This window comes from Antechinus flavipes, chromosome 4 (assembly GCF_016432865.1).
Source record: "Antechinus flavipes isolate AdamAnt ecotype Samford, QLD, Australia chromosome 4, AdamAnt_v2, whole genome shotgun sequence".
Lineage (NCBI taxonomy): Eukaryota > Metazoa > Chordata > Mammalia > Dasyuromorphia > Dasyuridae > Antechinus > Antechinus flavipes.
The window spans coordinates 217456835-217477514 of NC_067401.1; the positions used below are offsets into that span (position 1 = coordinate 217456835).

The 20680-nt window shown below is 34.3% G+C and overlaps 1 protein-coding gene across 1 annotated transcript in view; it reads right to left on the minus strand.

The window, feature by feature from the left end:
• Nucleotides 1-20680, minus strand: part of PKHD1 (PKHD1 ciliary IPT domain containing fibrocystin/polyductin) — a 621489-nt gene that overhangs the window by 240497 nt on the left and 360312 nt on the right. Inside the window, 1 exon segment of the mRNA XM_051996694.1 lies at nt 4507-4572. Within this exon segment, the coding sequence (XP_051852654.1) occupies nt 4507-4572 (66 nt within the window).

A 20680-nucleotide genomic window follows, 5' to 3' on the forward strand; every position in this document is an offset into this window, starting at 1 on the left:
CCTGGGTTGGTGCTTATAATAATGATCACATGAATTTTCTTCTCTACATATCATTCAGCCTCCAAGCTAAATGATGCTGTCTTTTGCCTCTTGAATAAACTAGTATAAAAGCTCCTCCACTGGATTTTCTCTCTTTCCAATTCATCTTCCATGTAGATGGTAAAATGAGCTTCCAAAAACACAGGGTTCTTGAATACTCTCTTGTTGAAAATTTTTTCCTTGTCTCTTTCTTGCCTTGAGGATATAATCAAAATTCCTCAGTTTGCTATTTAAAAGCATACTACATTCTGGCTCAGACTTAACTTTAAATTTTATTTAATGTTACTCACCTTCATACACTCTGATATTCAGCAAAGCAGTCTTTTTGCTATTTTACCTAAACTCTTAAGTCTAACTCCAGTCTTCCATTATATTACCATCCTCAATTAATGGAATATAATGTTTCCTCATGTCTTTGCCTCTTAGATATTTAATTTTCTTTATGACTCATGATCTTTTTTGATCACTCCAGTTACTAGGGCTCTCTCCTTTCTTAAAGTATCTTTGTAATAATTTTCCTATGTACATGCTTATTCCATGAATGGGCATGTCTGAGAATATAAGTTCCTTCATGACAGAGGCTATTTTATCCTTGTATTTGCACGTGGAGAGTCCAGCACAGTCCATGACATCTAATAGATGTTCAACAAATGCATGTTGATCAATTGATTGATCTCTGATTTCAAGGGCAACCCTGTAAGCTGAACTGTTTCCTATAAACAATATAAACATTATTATCCCCATTTTATAAAAATTTTTCAGAACTTGAAGATCCAGAACAGTTGGATTTTTAAAAATAATGGACAATTCAACCAATTTCATTAAAATGTGTACTATATATCTCCTATAAAATAAGGATTACTTCATTATAGCAAATCATTGCTAATAAAATCACTTTTTCACTTATCTATTCCTTGTTACCTTATTCCTTATGGACACACACCATTGCTTTACTCTATACCAAGGATCCATTTAATTTCAGGAATAATTTATAAACTTAGATGGGACAAAAATACAATTGTGTTTTCATTAATCTCGGTTCTCCTTTGTAACTTTATTTTATTTTATGTCTTTAAAAATATCATTATAAGACAGGGTCTCAAGGTTTCACAAAATTTCCAAAAAGGTAAAAAGAAGATTAAGAATCAATGCACTATATGCACCACAATGTTTGGTTGATTAAGAATTCTTATTCTGTTAGACAAAACACCATCCTCCAAAATGACTCATATATTTTATTCATCCCAAATGGTTTGTTATTATATTTGTCTTTTAACATGATTGTTAAACAAGTACTTTATGGTTAAGGGCTGTCTATTTTTTAAAAATAGAGTAGATTTTCCCCTATTACACTGAAAAAAGAATTGACTATATATAGATTGTTTGAAACAGATTGCTGTGTGGCAAATAGGAGGACACAGAAATTGCAAAAGAAGGGTAAGCATAGGTTAAGAACTGTTTCATTGAAAGAGACATCTATATTGATAAGATGATAGATCCATTTGAGTTTCTAGATAGTGTGTGCCTATCTGTGTGTGCACATGTTTGGTCGTTTTATTTCCAGTACCTAGCACAGTATCTGGTATGAATATTTATGTGTAAATATAGATAAGTAGACAGATAGATGGATGGATAGATAGATAGATAGTAGATAGATTGAAGGATGCCTTTCTTTCCTGCTCTAATGTTTTATGACACATTTATTAATATTCATTTTACTGATATGGTACATACACTCCTATGATACAGTTTGACTATGAGTGTACAACTTATGAAAAGAAGCAAACAGAAAGGACAAGTTTCAAATATTTCATTTGAATTTCAAAGACTAATGATGACTCATAATCTTCCTGTGTTTGAATCTATGCATTAACCTAATGGCCCATAAGTTTCCTTCTAACTAAACTGATTTAGCTGAACATTGGTATTAGAGTCAAAGAACATGATAATACAAGAGAAAGATGTTTTGAAAATGAAGACTAGAGAGCAAAATAAATAATAAAACCCCTGAGTTGTCTGATGATTATATATTGCAAAACAATAGTCTAGATACTCTTTGACTTCTGAAGTTTAACAGAAACCTCTTTGACTGATTTGATATGAGTGATTGATAAAGATTTGAATGATTCATCTACCTTTAAGGCAGTGAAATAAATAAAATAAATGACCAGTGCCTTTATGCAATATTGCTGATTCCTTTGTGGAACTTTCCTAAGTCCAAAGTCTATGAGAAAGAACTGAGATAGAGACCAGCTTTGAGCATATTTTTTAAGTCACAAAAAAAGAAATGGAAATGGCTGATCATGAAGATAAAAGATATAGAGGATAAGAACAAAAGGGTCCATTTAATTTATTTGGAAAAGGCACATCTCAACAATAGGGTTTGATACTCTGTTGGCTGAATAGAAAGAGCATTGGTGGTAAAGTCAAAGGACCAGCTTTCAAATACTATCTTCAATATTTATAACCTGAGTGATCTTGGATAAGTCACTTAACTACCCTAGGCATCAATTATTTGTTTGTTTTATCTACAAAATGAGGGCATTGGAATAGATGGCTTCTCAGGTCTCTTCAAGTTCTACTTTGATCTACTTCTATGATATTATGATATTTATGTATCCATATAGTTATTGAAATAAAAAAGAAAACATGTTACATCTCAGATAAAAAGGATTTCATCTCTAATTAGAACTCGTATTAGATGTCAGGATATCTTAAAAAAAAAAAAAAATATATATATATATATATATATATATATATATATATATATTAACCCTTATCACTCTTTTGATTCCCTGGCTAGAAAATCATGAAATTCTTCAACTTCCTACTTTATCTAATTGCTATCTCTTTCTTTTATCCCTGAAGCGATTTCCATACACTGGTCCTATGGGAAGCTATTTATGTTCTTGCTTTGCCTTGTCTCTCTGTTCTGGTTGGATCTTTGAAGATGATTCTATGAGCAAAATATTTCATCTGGTTGAGCTGAAAAAAAAAATTGCCTCGTGTATCTTTGCTATAGGAATAATTGGACCAAAAGACTCTTCATGGATGTAGGCCTCTATATCATTCTTCCATGGCTTTTCTTCCTGATCTCTAGTTCTGAACCTCAATCCCAAGAGAGCTTGTACCTGGCCCCTAATAGGTGAATAAAATAAGCTGAAAGACTTAGAGTTTCAATAGAACCTATATACCTTGTCCTTGTGCTCAGCCAGGAATATAATGAGTTTCCCCTGCCAGGGTTGCCAATCACTCTTTCCTTCCTAAGAGTAGAACATTAGACCATTTTATTATAATCCCAGTAATAAAAAATGCATGGAGATATATTATTATCAACAAATTCTCAATCCTCACTCTACCCTTTCATTAATTGACAAGTCATTCCCCAGCATGGCTCATGGAAATGTTTGTTTCATTCTCTATTGTAAATGAGATAGCAATCTTACATTAGTCTTTAAAACAGAGTCTGGAAATCATTGGCTTTGTCTATATTCATGCTAGATTTCCTGAATGGAAATTAATCCACCTATAGATAGATTCCAAAGTAAAACTGAAGAAACATTAAAAGTAGACTGACTCTTTTTGACATTATTTTCGATAGTCCTAGAAACTCTAGCAATGGTTCTAAAGACAGGAAAACGAAATTAGAAGCTTGTAAAGAAGGAGAAGATAAAACTATATTATCTGGTGATATGATAGTTTATGTAGAAAATCCTAGGGAATCAGCAAAGAAACTAATTTAGATTATTAAGAATTTTAGAAAAGATGTATCCTGCCAAACAACCCACAAAAATTAACATATATAATGTATCTATATATAAAAAATGAAATCTAAGGGACAATAATAGAGGAAAATTATATTCAAAATAATTATTAAATGCATAAAATATTTGAGGCAAAAGCTAACAGAATCTCTTAGAAAGAGATTTATTAATAATGAAAATGCAGTTTCCTGAACCTGGGGATAAATAAATGGAACAATGAAAACATTATAGAATACTTATGATATATCCAGCCTTTTGTAAATGTCACTTTAGTAAATTCTAAGCTATAACTTTTAGTGGAACATGTATTTTTTTTACCTATTTAGTTGAAATTAAAATCAATAATTGATTTTGAATGACTCTAAGATTTTCTTTCTAATTGATTAGGGTTTAGAAGTCCCTCTGAAGATACACATTCCAATTTATAAATGACTCAATACCCACATATTATCCATGATATATACATGTGTGTGAAAAACAATTATTTGTGGTTTTCCATTCATGCTTGCACAGCAAAAAAAAAAAAAAAAAAAAAAAAAAAAAAATCTCTCATTGCTGCTGTCGATATCCCAGCCATATGAAATAAGGCTATGTTAGATGTGGAATGATGGCACTGGTATTTGAAGGCTGGGGTCAAGGTACAGAAAGTGTAAATGATTTATTTAAGGAGATTTCCTCTTCTTGATAATGGAACAGAATTTACCTGGAGTTGTTGGAATAACTGCTTCCTTCACCAAGAGGGTAAGCTGAACTTGGCCTTCACCTGAAACTGAAACAAGGGTGTAGTGATGAAGCCAATGACCTCAGGAACACAAATATAATTTCAGAGAATGGTAAATATGTGATCAATTCATTATTCTTTTCTTCCCTAATCTTCGTTCTTCTATTGTTTGAACAAACAAGCAAAAACAAACAGACTAGGACAACAACAAAACCTTCTCATTCCACTTTCAATTTTAGTCCCTAGTGGTTAATCTAATAATTGGCTCTCAACATTTTCTTTTTATTTTAGCTGAACAAACTAAATTGCCACAGGGTCTTCTAGACAAATAGCCCCAAAACAATAAAAAACCTTTAGCCATATGTTCTTTGAAAAGCCAATGGTGGCCAGCAGGGCATGCTACCCATCCTATTATTTTTCTACCAACCAGAAGGTTTTGTTTTTGTGTCTAATGTACCTTCCACCAATGGAAATCTAGATCCCCCATAAAATGTATTCCCTTTACCTTTAACCAAATCATCCTCTCTAATGAAGGCTCTTACTTCCTCCTCTACCCCCCTTTCTCCTCATCTTCCAAACTAACCAAGCACATTTAAAAGGCTTGAGGTTCATTAATTTTAAGTGTTCAATAAATTAGTGGAAATAATCAAAAGGCCTGATTCTTTCTGATAATGGCAATTTGATGTCAGTATAAACCAGTAGATTAAGCTGGGAGCATATGCTTCTTTGCCAAGTGAGGCTGCTATAATTAAATAGTGAATGCATCTACAAGGTGCTCTCACGCCTGATTAATTAGTAATCAGGTGCTCAGTCTTCAATAACACCTTGTCTCTCATTGGTTAATTACATCTCTACCTTGTCAGAAGTCATGGGAAGCAAGATCTAACATTTATAAAGGTGCCAGAGTTACTGGGGCAAGGCCAAGTAGAAGACCCATGTCACTTTATACCTATCCACCACTGCAACCTCAAAGCTCCCCTCCACTAGAGCACAAAATAGGGAGAAGACTGTTTTCAGATTCTTATGTGTGAACTTGTGAACATTAAATTCAGGAAAAATTTAATTAAGCACCTTGAGTCAGAAGAGATCCATAGTGAAGCTGTCTAAGGTCCCTATCATATTACCTTCAATACTCCTTCCCCTTTTTTCATTGTTTACATTTTAAACACTTTTATTTTAATGTAAAAGTGTTATTGTATGTATGTATATATATATGTTTATATATATTAAATATGTAACATGTTATATATACATATTATATGTATTATACGTTTTTAAGATTAGGTTAACTTGTCTTTCAAAGATCTCTTCTGTATATTAAGGTTATTCCTCCTACATTAGAATAATTCAGAATTTCAGGCTCCAGTCTTAGCATTGCCACTTATTGTACATATGACCATAATCACATGTTAATCTCTCCTCATTGAATGCTTAGCCCACTTTTCAACATCCATTCAAATCCCATTAGTCTTTCAGAACCTAAGTCAAGTTCTGCCTTCTTCATGAAGCCACTCAAATGAGAGCCAGGAAGGTATAGTCAGCAATTCAAGTGATTTGTGTCATAATCCCGACCTTGTTAAAGAGTGTGTGACCTTGAACAATTCACTTAACCATTACTTTAGGATAGTTTCCCTCTTTGTATTATGGTCATATTAATAATTCTTATCCTCTTATGTTTAAGTTTTATGTAAAAATTCTTTGAAAACTACAAAAATTATATAAATATAGGATATTCAGAACAAAATTATATACATACATGCCCCCACATGTGCCTATATGTGTATGTAACATCTTTCTCATAGAAATAAAGTACTTTTAAAAATCAAATAATTCAGTCTTAACAAATAGCAGGGAGGAGGAAATGTATGAAAGAGGAAAAAACATTAATTTTTGAAATGAAAAAAGGACAAAAATTAAAAGAGAAACTAAAATCACATTGAGAGGAGTGATATCATAAAATTTAATCCAGTGGTCTTTCCAAATAGATCTTCTATTTGGATTAGATGATCATTTGTCTCATCATGTGAGCCAAGTTCCCATAGGAAGCTGTCTGGTCATTAATCCTATTTCTGCCATCTTCTTTTGTGTGGCCATTGTGACTCTTCTCATCTGGGTATAGAGAATATTTCCTTTGCCCTTGATAAATGCATTCTTGTTCACTAATCTGATCACTGTAAAACTACAATGACAGCAAGCTGACCCTCACATCTTGGATTCAGGGCTACTTTTTCCAAACAATCTGAAAAGTCAATATCTTTCTAAATGAGTAAAGGGAAGAGGAATAGAGTAAAAAGGAAGATAACTCTGCCTTCTTATATCTCTTCCATGTCCTCTGAAAGACAATTGTGTAATTGGAAAATAGATCACTAAAATGCCCTTTTTTCCTAGCCAGTTTTTCTTAAAGTGAATTCCTCAAATCCCATCAGAGGCCAAGAATTAAGAAAAGGCCCAAAATAGGAATCCCAAGAAATCTTCCTATAATAACTACAGGAAAATCTGGTGGTCACTGGCATCACATGCTTTTGCCAACAACTCAAATCAGCTCAACTAAGGTTTAGACAGAGCTTTGAACCTACAAATAATGTATGTTCTTTACAATTTGGAAAGAGAAGGAAAATCAGAGAGTAGAGGTACTGACTACAGGGGAAAAGTTTAAAGGATTATACATGTTTTGTGATATGTATATGTTTTCTTAGTGCTTGTGATTTCTGATTTTGTATTTGTAATGTGAGAACAGTTAATCTACCTTGTTTATAAAAGGAGCCCCAATGTAGTTGATCCATCCCAGAGACTGTAAGAAGATCTATTCCTCAAAAAATAAAAGTAAATCTCTGGGCCAATTAGGGGCCTAATTGTTCTTAGGAGTTCTATATAAACTAAGACAAAGGTAAACATAGACTTCCAGGGAGTTGAGAGTTTGGGATGAGAAGAAAACATGCCATAAATATAGTCTTCAGACACAAATTAGCAATAGAGGTGTTCAGTTAGATATGATGCTGGTACTTAAAAGGGCTATATGTAGTACTTTTACTTTGAATGGTCCTCTTTAGGAAAGAGAAAAAGAAAAAGGAAATATCTCTATGAACTTTCAGTTTAAGTCCCAGCTCACCATTTTAAAAAGAAGTGAATACCTTTCTGTGAGAAAAAAAAAAAAAAAAAAAATTAAGGGGGGGGAGGGGCAAATGAGCTCTTTGAATATAGTGGCAAGAATTCAGAATTTCAAGCTCCAGTCTCAGCACTGCCACTTATTTCACAAATGACCATAATCAAGTCATTTTCCATGTCTGGATCCCGGTTTTCTTGCCATAAAATAAGGAGACTGTACTGAATATTCTCTAATGTACCTTTCAACTCTAAAATTCAAGGATTTTGAGATTCAATTGAAATGTAAATCCAAGTTGAAAGATCTTAGGCTCACAAGACCTTTGTATTTTGAGCCTTAGAAGTCATTTAGTACAATAGCATCATTTTATGGATAAAAAAAATTTAAGTCCCTCATCTCCACCAAATAAAGGTACTTTTTAAAAGTTCCACTGGTTCTAAGAGGCAGAGCCAGGATTTAAAAATGTTCTCTGAATCCAAAGCCAGTACTAGAGGGGAAAAAAAAAAAAACTATTTACCCTTTATAAGTGTGTCCTTCTACTGGTTTCTACTATGTAATTGTAAAGTATTCTGTCAACTGTTGGGCCACTAACAAAAGGCAAATAAACAACTTCAGTGTAAAAAAAAATTAAGAAATCAATTTATGAAGAAATAATTTCTCAAATAAAATGAGAAGAAACATACCAATTGAAATAATAAGAATGCAAACAGCTCCACAATCAATACATGGTCTAATGATATGACTTTGTGCTTCCCCAAAAAATATAAAGATGCTTATAAAGATCAATTTGAGAAGAGTTATTCCACAAAATTTAATTTAGTGATCTTTCCAACAGATCATTCTTTTAGATGATCATTTGCTTCAAAATGTGGGCCAAGTTCCAAAAGCAAGCTAATTAACACATCTTGTATTCAGAATCACAACATTGTACATAGTAACATCAATATTCTAAGGATGACCAATTGTGACTCAGGTAATCTGATCAAGACAACGATCCAAGGCAATTTCAAAAGGACCCATGATTAAAATGTCTATGATTAAAATCTACCGAGAGAGAGAGAGAGAGAACTAATAAACTCTAAATTCATATTGAAGCATATTTTTTAAACTTTATTTTTGTTTTATTTTTGTCTGGTTTCTTTCACAATATAGCTAACATGGAAGTATGTTTTGCATGATTTTACATATATAATAAATACCAAATTGCTTGCCTTCTCAAGGACATAGGAAGAGGGAATGGTAAAAAGAAAATTTGGAACTCAAAATTTAAGGGAAAAGAATAAAAAGATGTTATATGTGATTGGAAAATATTTAATGAAAAAATAAAGTATATATTTTTAAAGTTAATAGAAGTCTTTTTAAAAGAGACTATAATAATGAAAAGAAAAGCAACTTTGAAAGATTTGAAAATTATAAACAAAGCAGAGCTTTGGATGAAGCATGCTTCCTACTTGAAAAAGTGGTGATTGGTCAGAGATGAAGAATGATACAAAAATTTTCAGATAGACCAAGATATGAATTGGTTTTATTTGATGATACTTATTTGTTAAAAATTAGGTATATAATTGTTGGTGGAGTTGTGAACTGATCCAATCATTGTGGAGAGCAATTTGGAACTATGCCCAAAGGGTTATCAAACTGTGCAGCCCTTTGATCCAGCAGTGTCTCTACTGGATCTGTACTACAAAGACATTATAAAAAAAAGGCAAAGGGATCCACATGTGCGAAAATGTTGAGCAGCCCTTTTTTGTGGTGGCAATGAACTGGAAAGTGAGTGGATGCCCATCTGTTGGGCTAAATAAGTTATGATATATGTATGTTATGGAATATTATTGTTCTGTAAGAAACAATCAGAATGATGATTTTAGAAAGAACTGGAGAGGCTTATATGAATTGATGCTGAATGAAGTGAGTAGAACCAAAAGAACATTATACACAGCAACAAGAAAATTATGTGATGATCAACTCTGATAGACATGGATTTTTTCAACAATGAAGTGATTCAGGTCAATTCCAAGACTTGTGATGGAGAGAGACATTTGCTTCTAGAAAGAGGACTGTGGACGCTGAATGTAGATCACAACATAGTATTTTTACCTTTTTTTGTTGTTGTTGCTTGCTTGCTTTCTCATTTTTTCCCTTTTTGATCTAATTTTTCTTGTGTAGCATGATGAATGTGGAAATATACATAGACTAATTGCACATGTTTAACACATATTGGATTACTTGTTGTCTAGGAGAGGGAGGAGGGAGAAGGGTGAGAGAAAAATTTGGGACACGAGATTTTACAAGGGTAAATGTCAAAAATTATCTTTGCATATATTTTGAAAATAAAAAGCTATTATATTTTTAAAAGTTGTGTGTGTGTGTGTGTGTGTGTGTGTGTGTGTGTGTATTTTTCTGTCAAGGAGAAGATAGTGACAATGATTCAAAAATGGAAAGAATATCAATTAAGCATTTTAAAATGCATAAAAGAGAAGTGGAGATCCAGGAGAAGATACAGATCATCAGGACAGCTTTGAAACACATGCTGAATGTATTATATGCTTTCAAAAAGGAAATAAGCTGATTGTCATGGATCTTCATGGTTTCATAAGTAATTTTCCTTTTCTCTTTGGTGTATATGGTAACATTCTTTTTTATCAACTTCAAAATAATTTTTAAAAATGAAAAAAATTTTAAAGACTTTCCAAGTATGATTATTATATAATTCCATTATTCTCAGGCACTATCCAGCCTTCCATTCTCTCTTTTTAACTCTAGGGGAAAAGATAAAAGACATAGATAGCAATGAGAGTGAAATATCTGAACCCTGCCTACAAGTCAGGGCCAACTCCATCAACTCTGATCACAAGTTTCTATTTGACTCCCCCTGATTAGTTTCTTCAGGAATTCAATAGTAAATATTAATAACATTTGCTTATAGGCTTAGGCTACTTTTCCCTCTTTTAAAAATATATTTTATTTAATTTCTTAAATGTTTTCCAATTATGTATATTAAAATAAATTCATTTTTTGAAAATTTTGAGTTCCAAATTCTCTTTTTTTCTCCTCCTTCCCCATGCTTCGAGAAGGCAAGTACCAAATTATTTATACTCATGAAGTTTTACTGTGTTTCTTATCCACTCGCTCTCTCACACTTGGGGTTGCCTAGAACAGCTAGGTTCTCTCTCTAAAAGGTAACTGCTGAGGAGTGGAAGAGGTAGGAGGCCACAGAATAAAGACAAAAAAACTTACTTTGCTTGTTTTTGTAGTTCAAGGTTCATTCAAAACCAAGTAGTTTGCCCATGAACCCAGGTTTTAACACTAAGAAATCAAAGTAGGAAATATAAGGTATAGAGCATTGAAGTGGGATGAACTCATTCCTTTATTGCCAGGAAAAGAATAAAAATAAAAGCTGTTAATAAGAGGCTCATCAATCAATATGTATTTTATGCTATCTGTAAAATTTATTATGTACTAAAAGAAAATGCAAATTACACACCATAGTTTTTGTTATTATTTTTATTTTTATTAACAATTATTTTTGCTGATTTCTTCCTTCTACTACCTTTTCTACAAAATTTATTAAAAAAAAAAAAAGAAAGAAAGAGAATCCCTCAATACCTATTGTCATAATCCAGTAAAAAATTCTCACATTAACTAGGCCCAAAAATGAATGTCTCTTTTTATTTTTTAAATTCATCACCTGTCAGGAGGTGAGAGGTATGTTTTATTTTCATTCTTCTGGACTTGTGAGTCAACCAGAGATCTAAAGTCTTTCAAAATTGTTTTATTCTCTATTTTTTAAAATAATTTTATTAATTAATTACTTCTGCTCACTTGACTCTATAAGAGCAGGGATAACTAAACAAATTACAGTAGATGAATATAATAGAATGTTATCATGAAAAAATAAATAATGAGATAGACAATTTCAGAGTAAATAAATCTTTATGAACTGGTACAATTGTTATATAATATTTAAATCATGACTTCATCTAACTGAATAGTCTGTTTGAGACTGCTTTCCATTTGGTACTTACAGAAAAGAGTTTTCCCAAATCATGAAGTACCTGACAAGATAGGAACCTGTCAAGCAAATATGACATCTTCTCCATTTTACTTTGTACTACACCCTGACATCATAATAGATACTTTACTTGAGATATGGAGTGTGGCTTCCTTTCCCTGTCCAAGATATATAGGTACAGCATTTCAGTGCTGAGGGTACTCTTGAACAAGGGGAAAGCAAAGGATCTTATAAATGGAGAAAAATATAATAGATATCATTGTAAGCAATGTCAACTATCCTTTTATGTAGTAACTCCTCACCCCTTTATACTTTATTCCTCCTCCCTAAAGATTTTATTTTATGTAATAAAGGAATGAAAGGCTAAAGAGATCATGCCATACAAAAACAAAACAAAACAAAAACAAAAACAAAACAAAAAATGAAGGAATTAAGTCTACTTAGAATGAAGAAGAGATGATATAAGAAATGTACAATTGTTTTTGAGCATTGAGACAATGTTTCTGCTTTTCTTCCTATCCTCAATACTCAGCACATTGTTTGATATATAGTAACCATTTAATACAATTTGAAGGTTTAATATACAGAAGAGAATCAAACTTGCTGTTTCAATTCAGGTTTCACTTCAGAAGACAGAACTCAAAGCAATAGGTAGAATAGGCATATAGAGGCAGATTTTGATGTAAGGAAAAGTTTCCTAATTATTAATACTATCTTAATGTGGATTGGGTTACCTTAAAAAGTAGTAGGTTCTCTCTTGTTAAAAGATACATGATCACAGATCTAAAGCTACAAGGAATCTCTAAGGTCTTCTTCATTTTAGAGAAGAAGGAAATGAGACCTAGGAAGTAAATGTCAGGCATGGGATTTGAACATATGCTCCCCATTTCCACAACCAGTACTCTTTTTGCTGAACCAAGAACAGAAACTGGGTGACTACTTGTTAAAGAGCAGTCATTTGACCTCCCTTTAAAATGACCACTTAAATTCCTTCCAATTGGAATTCTGTGAGTTTCTGATTAGATTTTGTAAACCTTTCACAACTGAAGATGACAGATAAGATTAAGGGATTCATTTCAAGAGCAAGTAAAAACAAAGTTGGGCCTGTGAGCATTGGGAGTGTAGAGGAATAAATGTCTCACACACACACACACACACACACACACACACACACACACACACACACACACACACACACACACACACACACACAGTGGAGTCCATGGAACAGAAAGGTCCTTCAGTCTACATTTAGAGCTCTCTGTTCTCAGTTCTCAGAAAGCATTCATGTGACCAAAGTTACAAATTCGTAGTATTACAAAGAAGGAAATCAGGGGAAAGTATTAAGATGAAAAGAAAGTCACAAGTTAAACTAACCACAACTAAGGGTGAAGTTTTCAATGATGCCCAGGGAGGAAAAAAAAATATAAGGGAGAGGACATTACTAGATAATAATAAAAATGAGATGTTTTCTCTTCTATGATGTTTGAAACATAGTAAACACTTAAATGATTTTTCATTCATTCATTCATTCTTCCAGTCTTCAACTCTCTCTCTCTTTATATGCTAACTCCATAATAGGACTCCCCCATATGCTTTTTTTCCAAAGGCTATCCTCATATCCATTGTCTTCATTACAGTCTTCCTTCTAATCTCTGATTTTTAAAATCCCTAGCTTCTTTTAAAATTCAGCACAACTGACATTTGACATCTTTCCTGATTCCCTCTCTCCTATACTCCCTATTATTAATTTTCCTCCCTGAAAAATATACTTTTTTATACTTTTATATTCTTTAAATATATTTTATATATTTCGAATATATTTTGTATACAGTACATCACATATACATGCCTCTGTTGATGCTAGAGGACAGGGAACTTTTTTTTTAATCTTTGTATCTCTAGTATTTAGCAGAGTGTCTGGCATATGATAAGTGCTTAATAAGGGCTTGTTGATAGATTGACTGATTAAGTAAGAGAGTACCAAAATAACAAATAACTAAGCATGTCTTTTGGCCATTACATTCAAACTCTACTTCTCAGAGTTGGAATCAATTAATCTACAAATGTGTTAAATACCCACTACAATGTGCCAGGAATTGTGGTGGGTTAGGGGGAATACAAATATAATATCAAAACTATCTTTGCCTTCAAGTTAATTATATTAACTTGAAATAGCATCTGGGAATGAAAAGTCATTGCAAAAAGAGAAAGATATTCTTTACTGCTCATTACCCATGCTGTTACTGTCACAAAGCTACTGTCAGAAAATCTGTGTTTTTTCTTTTGTATTGTACTAGAGTTGTCCAAATCTGGAATTGGCATGTAGGCATCTAAGGAAAAGACTGGAAGGGATACCACCCAGCTACTCTCAGTTATTAAAGCACTGAGCTTTCGTATTCTGGTCATGATGTCTAGTAAATTAACTTCTGCTAGTTCTATTTTAAGGGACAATAGGGATTTGAGAAAATACAAAAAGGAAATTTCTCAAAATTAAATATTTCCTTTACAATCACCCAATATCACACCATGCTCTGCATGGATCTTCATTTAATCTTAGTGTATGATTATGATGAGTATGACCTGACAGCATCAATGGGAAAGACCTGATTTGTTTATTTAGCATTTTCTAAAATATGGAGGCTTTAAAATGTTCCTAAACTTAGTCTTATGGTTCTGGGGCTGCAAATTCAAGAAGAAGAAAATCTTTATGTTTTATATAATTCCTACATTTTTGGGGGGGAGGGTCTTTCTACCCTATTTCAAGGGATAGAGTGATAAGCTATTATCTACAATGGCAAAATTTATATTTATATTTATATACTTAAGGGAAGGGAAATCTTACAGGAGAGGGCTTACTTGCAGGAAGCTTTTACTGAAGAAAAGATGAACTGCTGGATATAGAATGAACACCTAGATGTCTGAGTCCTGGAGAATTCGTCTGAACTATACTTCCATGTTGTTTTCATTTTTGTTTTCCTCTTTCCTCCTTTTTCCCGATAGAGAAGTTTCTTTTATGCCAATCAAACAAAAGCCTTCCATATATTCCAAGTTCTGTCCTGCTACCTATATTTCTGCCTTGGAGGTTGGTGTATTTCCCTTAAGTCAGCCCTTCACAAGGCTGGTAAAGTGCTTGGGGATCCTTAGGGGATGAACTGTGCTATATAAATGTAAATTAATTTAGTAACTAGAATGCTATGGATTGCCTTAGGGGACCTCTGGACGAGAATGGCAACAGAGGAATGAATAAGATTCACCTCTTCCTACACTCCTCCCCCTACTCCATCCCAGGAAATCCTCCCAAAGAGCTTTAGGAAACAGAAGCAAAATCCTAGAGTCTTCAGTTTGTTTCAAAGAGCTGCATGGAGGCTAGGAAACAGGATTAAATACAGAAGATTGAAATCGGTGATGTGCTCAGTCTCATTATCCATAATTCTCTGAGAAAGAGAAAGTCTAGAGAATGGATGCTCATGCCCATCTCTATCCCCTAGAAAAGTTAGATCCTAGGAGACGTCCTTAACTGGGAACATCCTCCTAGATCCCTCTTTCTATTGAGGGTTTTGTTTTTGGGGGGAGTTTTTTTGTTTGTTTGTTTGTTTGTTTTTCTAAACCAGGAAACCAGATGGGAAAAAAACCATCTGTCTTCCAAGCCAAAAGGGTTCCTGCTTCTCCAAATATCAATGCCATATTCTTTCCCTATCCAGCTTCCTTCTTCTGTGTGCTTGGGAGAATTCAGAGATGAGCTTTGGTCTGGCTGTCTGGATATTGTTTCTTTTTTTCTGGTTGGGTCAGAAGAGAGTAGCATTTCAGAAGCATCTGAGCCTGATAACACCATGGTGGATCTGCTCAGCTGCCTGCTACCACAATGCCCTAGTTCAGCCATGTGCCACTGAGTAAGAGGAGACTGTGTGAACTCTAGAGTTCTCTTATGAATGGCCCGGCATCTGATGTAAATTTATCACCCGGTGCTGGTTGGCCAGGGGGGAACTGAGGGTGTTTAATGCACTCCTGCCACAACCCAACAGTTTGCCCTAAAGAGTCTTTTACTGGTACAAAAGGATGAGGTCAAAAGTAAGTTGACCCCTGACAGAATGTACAATTATTAGAAAGGGGCTATGTACGAGCAGCTGCTGGAACCCCACTGGTCTAGCAATGGGCCTCCAAGAGTCAGAATATGAATAATAAACTCAAGATTGTTTTCTCCACCCCCACTACCTCGCCCCAACCTTCTCCCCCTGTTTTGGGCAGGACCTATTACTTTTCTACAGGAAGAATCATGGCCCTCCCTAGCAGCTGCAATAATTGTGTTCCTATTGTAAGGAAGACCTCCTCCTGACCACCCCCCTACAAGTGGCCATTGTGAATGGAGAGTCAGTGATTATACGCTCTGACTGATGCTTTGGGGGACCCAGCTGCCTAACTGCTGAACGTGTGGAAAGCAAGAGGTGGGGGGGTATGGAGTGGAGAATTGGGGGGAGTCTGCGTCTGGGAGATGGGACGCTGACATACCAGACCTTTTGCATAAGTCAAGCCCGGAACAAACGGAGCTTTATTGGGCCCTACTGACTAGGGAACTCATCTCTCTTTGAAGTGGCGGCTATGCATGGGGCTGGACAGCTTTTCCTCCTTTGGACCAAGCAAACATCCTTCTTTTGATATGCTACATGCTCATTATCTCTGCCCCATTTAATGATTTTTGATTGAAGGGTGGCGGCTTGGATGCCAAGAGGATAGTTAGAACGGCTCCATACAGCTAAGGCCTACAAGAAAGACTTGCCTTGTCCATGGGACTAAATTTGGAATTTCTTAACAGTGTGTGCTTGTTCTTAGAGGCAGATAAGGACTGAGCGTGAAATTCTTAATTAAGCAATAAATAGAGAGTGGGGTGTCAGCAGATGTAGCTGGTAGTCATAGCAACCAGAGTCACATGGGTAAGGGAGCTGAGACTAAATGTAGGCCTCAGGCCTAGGTCTGACTGACAGCTGAAGAATCCGACAAAGCTTGTAAACCAGATTAATTAGCTGACTAATTATTTCAGAGCATTAATGTAACTAAAAAATTTTTAAAAATTGTGCCCCTAAAACTGAAGCATTATCTTTATGAAAGACAGGAGGAAAAGTAACAATTGGAAACTGACTCTATGTGACTGGGACATTCATTGGGGGAAAAGTAGAGTCAATATAGGATGATATCAGTTCAGACTTTTGCAAACATAAAAGAATCATTGTTCCTAGATCATACTTGCTTCTGAGCATGATATAAAAGTAATAGTTCAAATTGATCAAACTAAAGTGTGACATTCTACTTCTGTACCTTCAGTTTCCTCATCCATAAGTGAGACAGGCTGACCTCTGACATCACTTTCAACTCAATAGGTATAAAACTCTGAAATAAAATTATTTCTAGATTCTAACAAAGGGCATCATAGTAGGCATACTTACAACTAGGTTTAGTCTCAAAAATCCTTCTGCTACTTATTATTCCTATGATTTAGGGCAAACCATTTAACTTAACCTCCTCAATTTTCCCATCTGAAAGTAAGCTCTTTGAGGACAGTGTTCTATTCTATTTTGCTTTCTTTGTATCCTCCATGATTAATGGTTCAAAGTTGGGCCTAAATGGCTTATTACATGGTGTATAATTCATTCATTTATTTACCTGTAAAATGAGAGAATTGATCAAGAAGGCTTCTGTGGGGGTCTTGTTCCAAGTCTATGATTCTAGGCCCTTGCTTCTTCTGAATTCTCAATAGATTTAGGACATTCTGAATCAAATCTTCTAGTCTATATAACTATATTTGTTAAATTAGCCATGATGTTCTATTGAGACTAATCACTGAGAGATAGTAGTCTCCAATTAAGAAAACACATGTCGTGGATACTCTGTCACATGCCTCTATTGGTCTTAGTTCTAAGTTCTAAAAAGATATAATGGTGTCCTTTCAGAAATGCTTATTGGATGTATGCTTGGTTTGAATCTTGTGATATTTCTGATCCTCTAGGCAAATAAAAATAATTTCTAATGAGTTCAATTAAAGCAGCCTCACTGAACAAATTTATAGAAAGGTAAGTTAGCCATGGTTGGTTCAAAGTATCATGCACCACTATATCCTTAGGTAAATATATTTAACCCCATTTTACAAATGAAGAAACTGAGGGGGAAGGAGAAATTAAAAGGATTTTTCCTCAAGGGATAAAAACTACAAAAAAGTCACAAAGGAAAAGTCTGTCTTCAAGTAGAAGAAAGCTGAAAGCTGCCCCTGAGGAGGGGGGAGGAGAAGGAAGCCAACACAATGCTTGACTGAGACACTGAGTTTGCTGAAACTGCTTTCTGTGATGGATGAGGTAAGGGAAACTCTCCACCCAGCCCACCCTCAGCCCACCTCAGCAAAGTGGTTGAATCCAGCAATTATCTAGTAGGCAGCACACTCTAGTGGAGATAAGTAGTGGTTTAGAATCTGGAACACCTGGGTTCTCTTAGTCTCAGCAATCACCCTATTCAGAGTGACATTAGACTGAATTAACAATTCAATTGACCAAATTAAAAATGGTGATACTCTTCAATTCCTGACTTGTAAGAGTAAAACAAAGACTTTGGAGAAACAAAACAATGATATGATCCACTGTCCCAAAATTGGTCTTCCAATAGAAAAAAATCCAGAATTGGACCTGCATTCAAATCTCAACCTTGCTCATTATTATCTCTGTAATAGTTTAAGACATTTACTGTTTGGACCTTAGTTTTCTTGTTTATAAAATAGGGAAATTGAACTAGGTGATTTCCATGGTCTTTTCAAGGTCTAAATTTATGATACATGGAATGTAAACACCACAACTAATGAAAAAAGCATTTTAAATGGCCACCTCGGCCTAAGAGGTCAATCTTTAATATATACAAGTTAGCTTTACATCTAAACAAAAATGGGGAGGGAGGAAATCAAGTAGCAGGCCTAATGAAAATTATACAATGGGTCCAAAGATTATATATTAACTGGTTCCCCTTTCTACTACACTTTAGTTTATTTTCCATAGGAATCTATGTTTTGGGGTGAACACTGCACATCACTGCTACTCTCCATCCCATATTTGTTTCTTTAACCTACCTATCCAGCAAGCAGCAAATGGATGAATAGATAATAAGAAGGCAAGACTTAATGTAGGAAATTAGAACAAATTTAGTAAGATAAGTGATTTTCCAAGGACACTTGACTGGTCAAAATTACTCCATAAAGTAATTTGAAGGGAACTCTGGAAACCTTTCTGAATCGGACAATTTCAAATCTAATCTTCAAAAACATGGGCATGATTCTTCACAGAAATGGCACATTTAAACTCTAGGTCTTGATTGTGGTTCCTTTCCTAAATGGAAGGAATTGTATATATTATGTCAATCAGAAAGTCTCAGAATTTCAAAGAAATTAGAATTTTCTCTTAGTTGTTATTAGATTGTAAGCTCCTTGAGGGCAGGAACTATCTTTTGCCTCTTTTTATATCCCTAGTTTAGCACAGTGCCTGGCACAAAGTAAGTGTTCAATAAATATATTGAATTGAATTACTTTAACACACTTCAAATTCTTTTTAACACACAAGTTCATTAGTACATGGAGCTTCTCAGTAAAGAAAGTCCTTCTACCAATACAAATGAATATCTGCTCAAAGAATTCCCTAAGGATACTGAGACATTAAATAACTTTCCAAGGTTATATAATCCCTGACTAATTTCAAAATTTAGATCAAATGCCACCTTCTGAAAGAGGCCCCTCTCCCTCAAGCTGTTAATACCTTCCCCCTAGCTGTTTATTTATATTTTATGTCCCCTATTAGAATATGAGCTCATTGAGAGCAAGGATGATTTTTGCCAATTTTAAAAAATCTTCATTGTGTAGTGCAATGTCTAGCAAGTAATAAACACTTACTAAATGGATTGATTGATGTGTTAGAAGTAGAACTTGAACTCATATCTTCCTGACTGAAACCAACTTTTCAGCCACTAGTTAATAATGCTTTTTTAAGTTTTAATAAAAACTCAAAACTAATTGTGGAGAAGTGGAATTTGTATCTCTTTGGGTCTGTTTCAGAGAGAAGCTGTGGCAACATTCTCTATCATCAGTAGAGCACTAAATCAGAATGAGAAAAGCATTTAGTCAGTAAATCCAAAGATTTTTTAGATACTCCATATAGCTGTTTTATATAGATCTCAATGTGCTGCAAATCTTCCAAATCATAATGAATCCATAGAAATTAACTGGTCCAGTAATACACAGCAAGAGCTTTAATACCTCTTGCCTCCTCAATTCAATTCAATCCAACTCAAAAAATATATGTTAAGTGTCTACTATAGGCAATGCTGAACAGAAGATGGAAAGAAGGACATTGACTATGTTAGGTCTTTAAGTGGCCTCAGGCAAATTTAAGAACAGATCCTCTTTCCTTCCCTATCTTCTTGATTTTTGTCTAGACATGGGATTTTGATGACTCTTCCACATTCCATGAGTCTGGCAACTCTGTCTCACTTAAATGCAATTCACTCACAAGTCAAGGCATTATTCTATGATTTCACTGGTTCTCTTCAAAATCAAAGGATGAACATTTCCTTCCCTGTACATATACCATATCCTTAACTGAACATCCATCCATCTTGCAATTTATCCCTGGATAACAGGGATCTGCCTATTTATTCTGCGCCTTTTCCCCAATTCAAGTTTTTTTTTTAATGATATGTTTAAAATGATCTCTTTCCTGAATGGATCTGTATTTATTTTGTCTATATTTTTTATCTTCCTTAAAAGTATGTGAACTTTGAAAGGGGCAGAGACAATTTTGTTTTTATCTTATGTACTCAATGCCAAAAATAATGAGTAGGTATTTAATAAAATGCTGTTGGATTGATTTATTGTTCAACTCCTTTTTCCATACCAATTTACCAGCCTCTCTCTGGAGTGCTACTCTCCCTGCATACGCTTGCATCGGATATCCTTCAGATATCTTAAATTAATATCTCCTTCCACCCCTTCAAAATTTTCTAACAGTCTGGCATTGTCA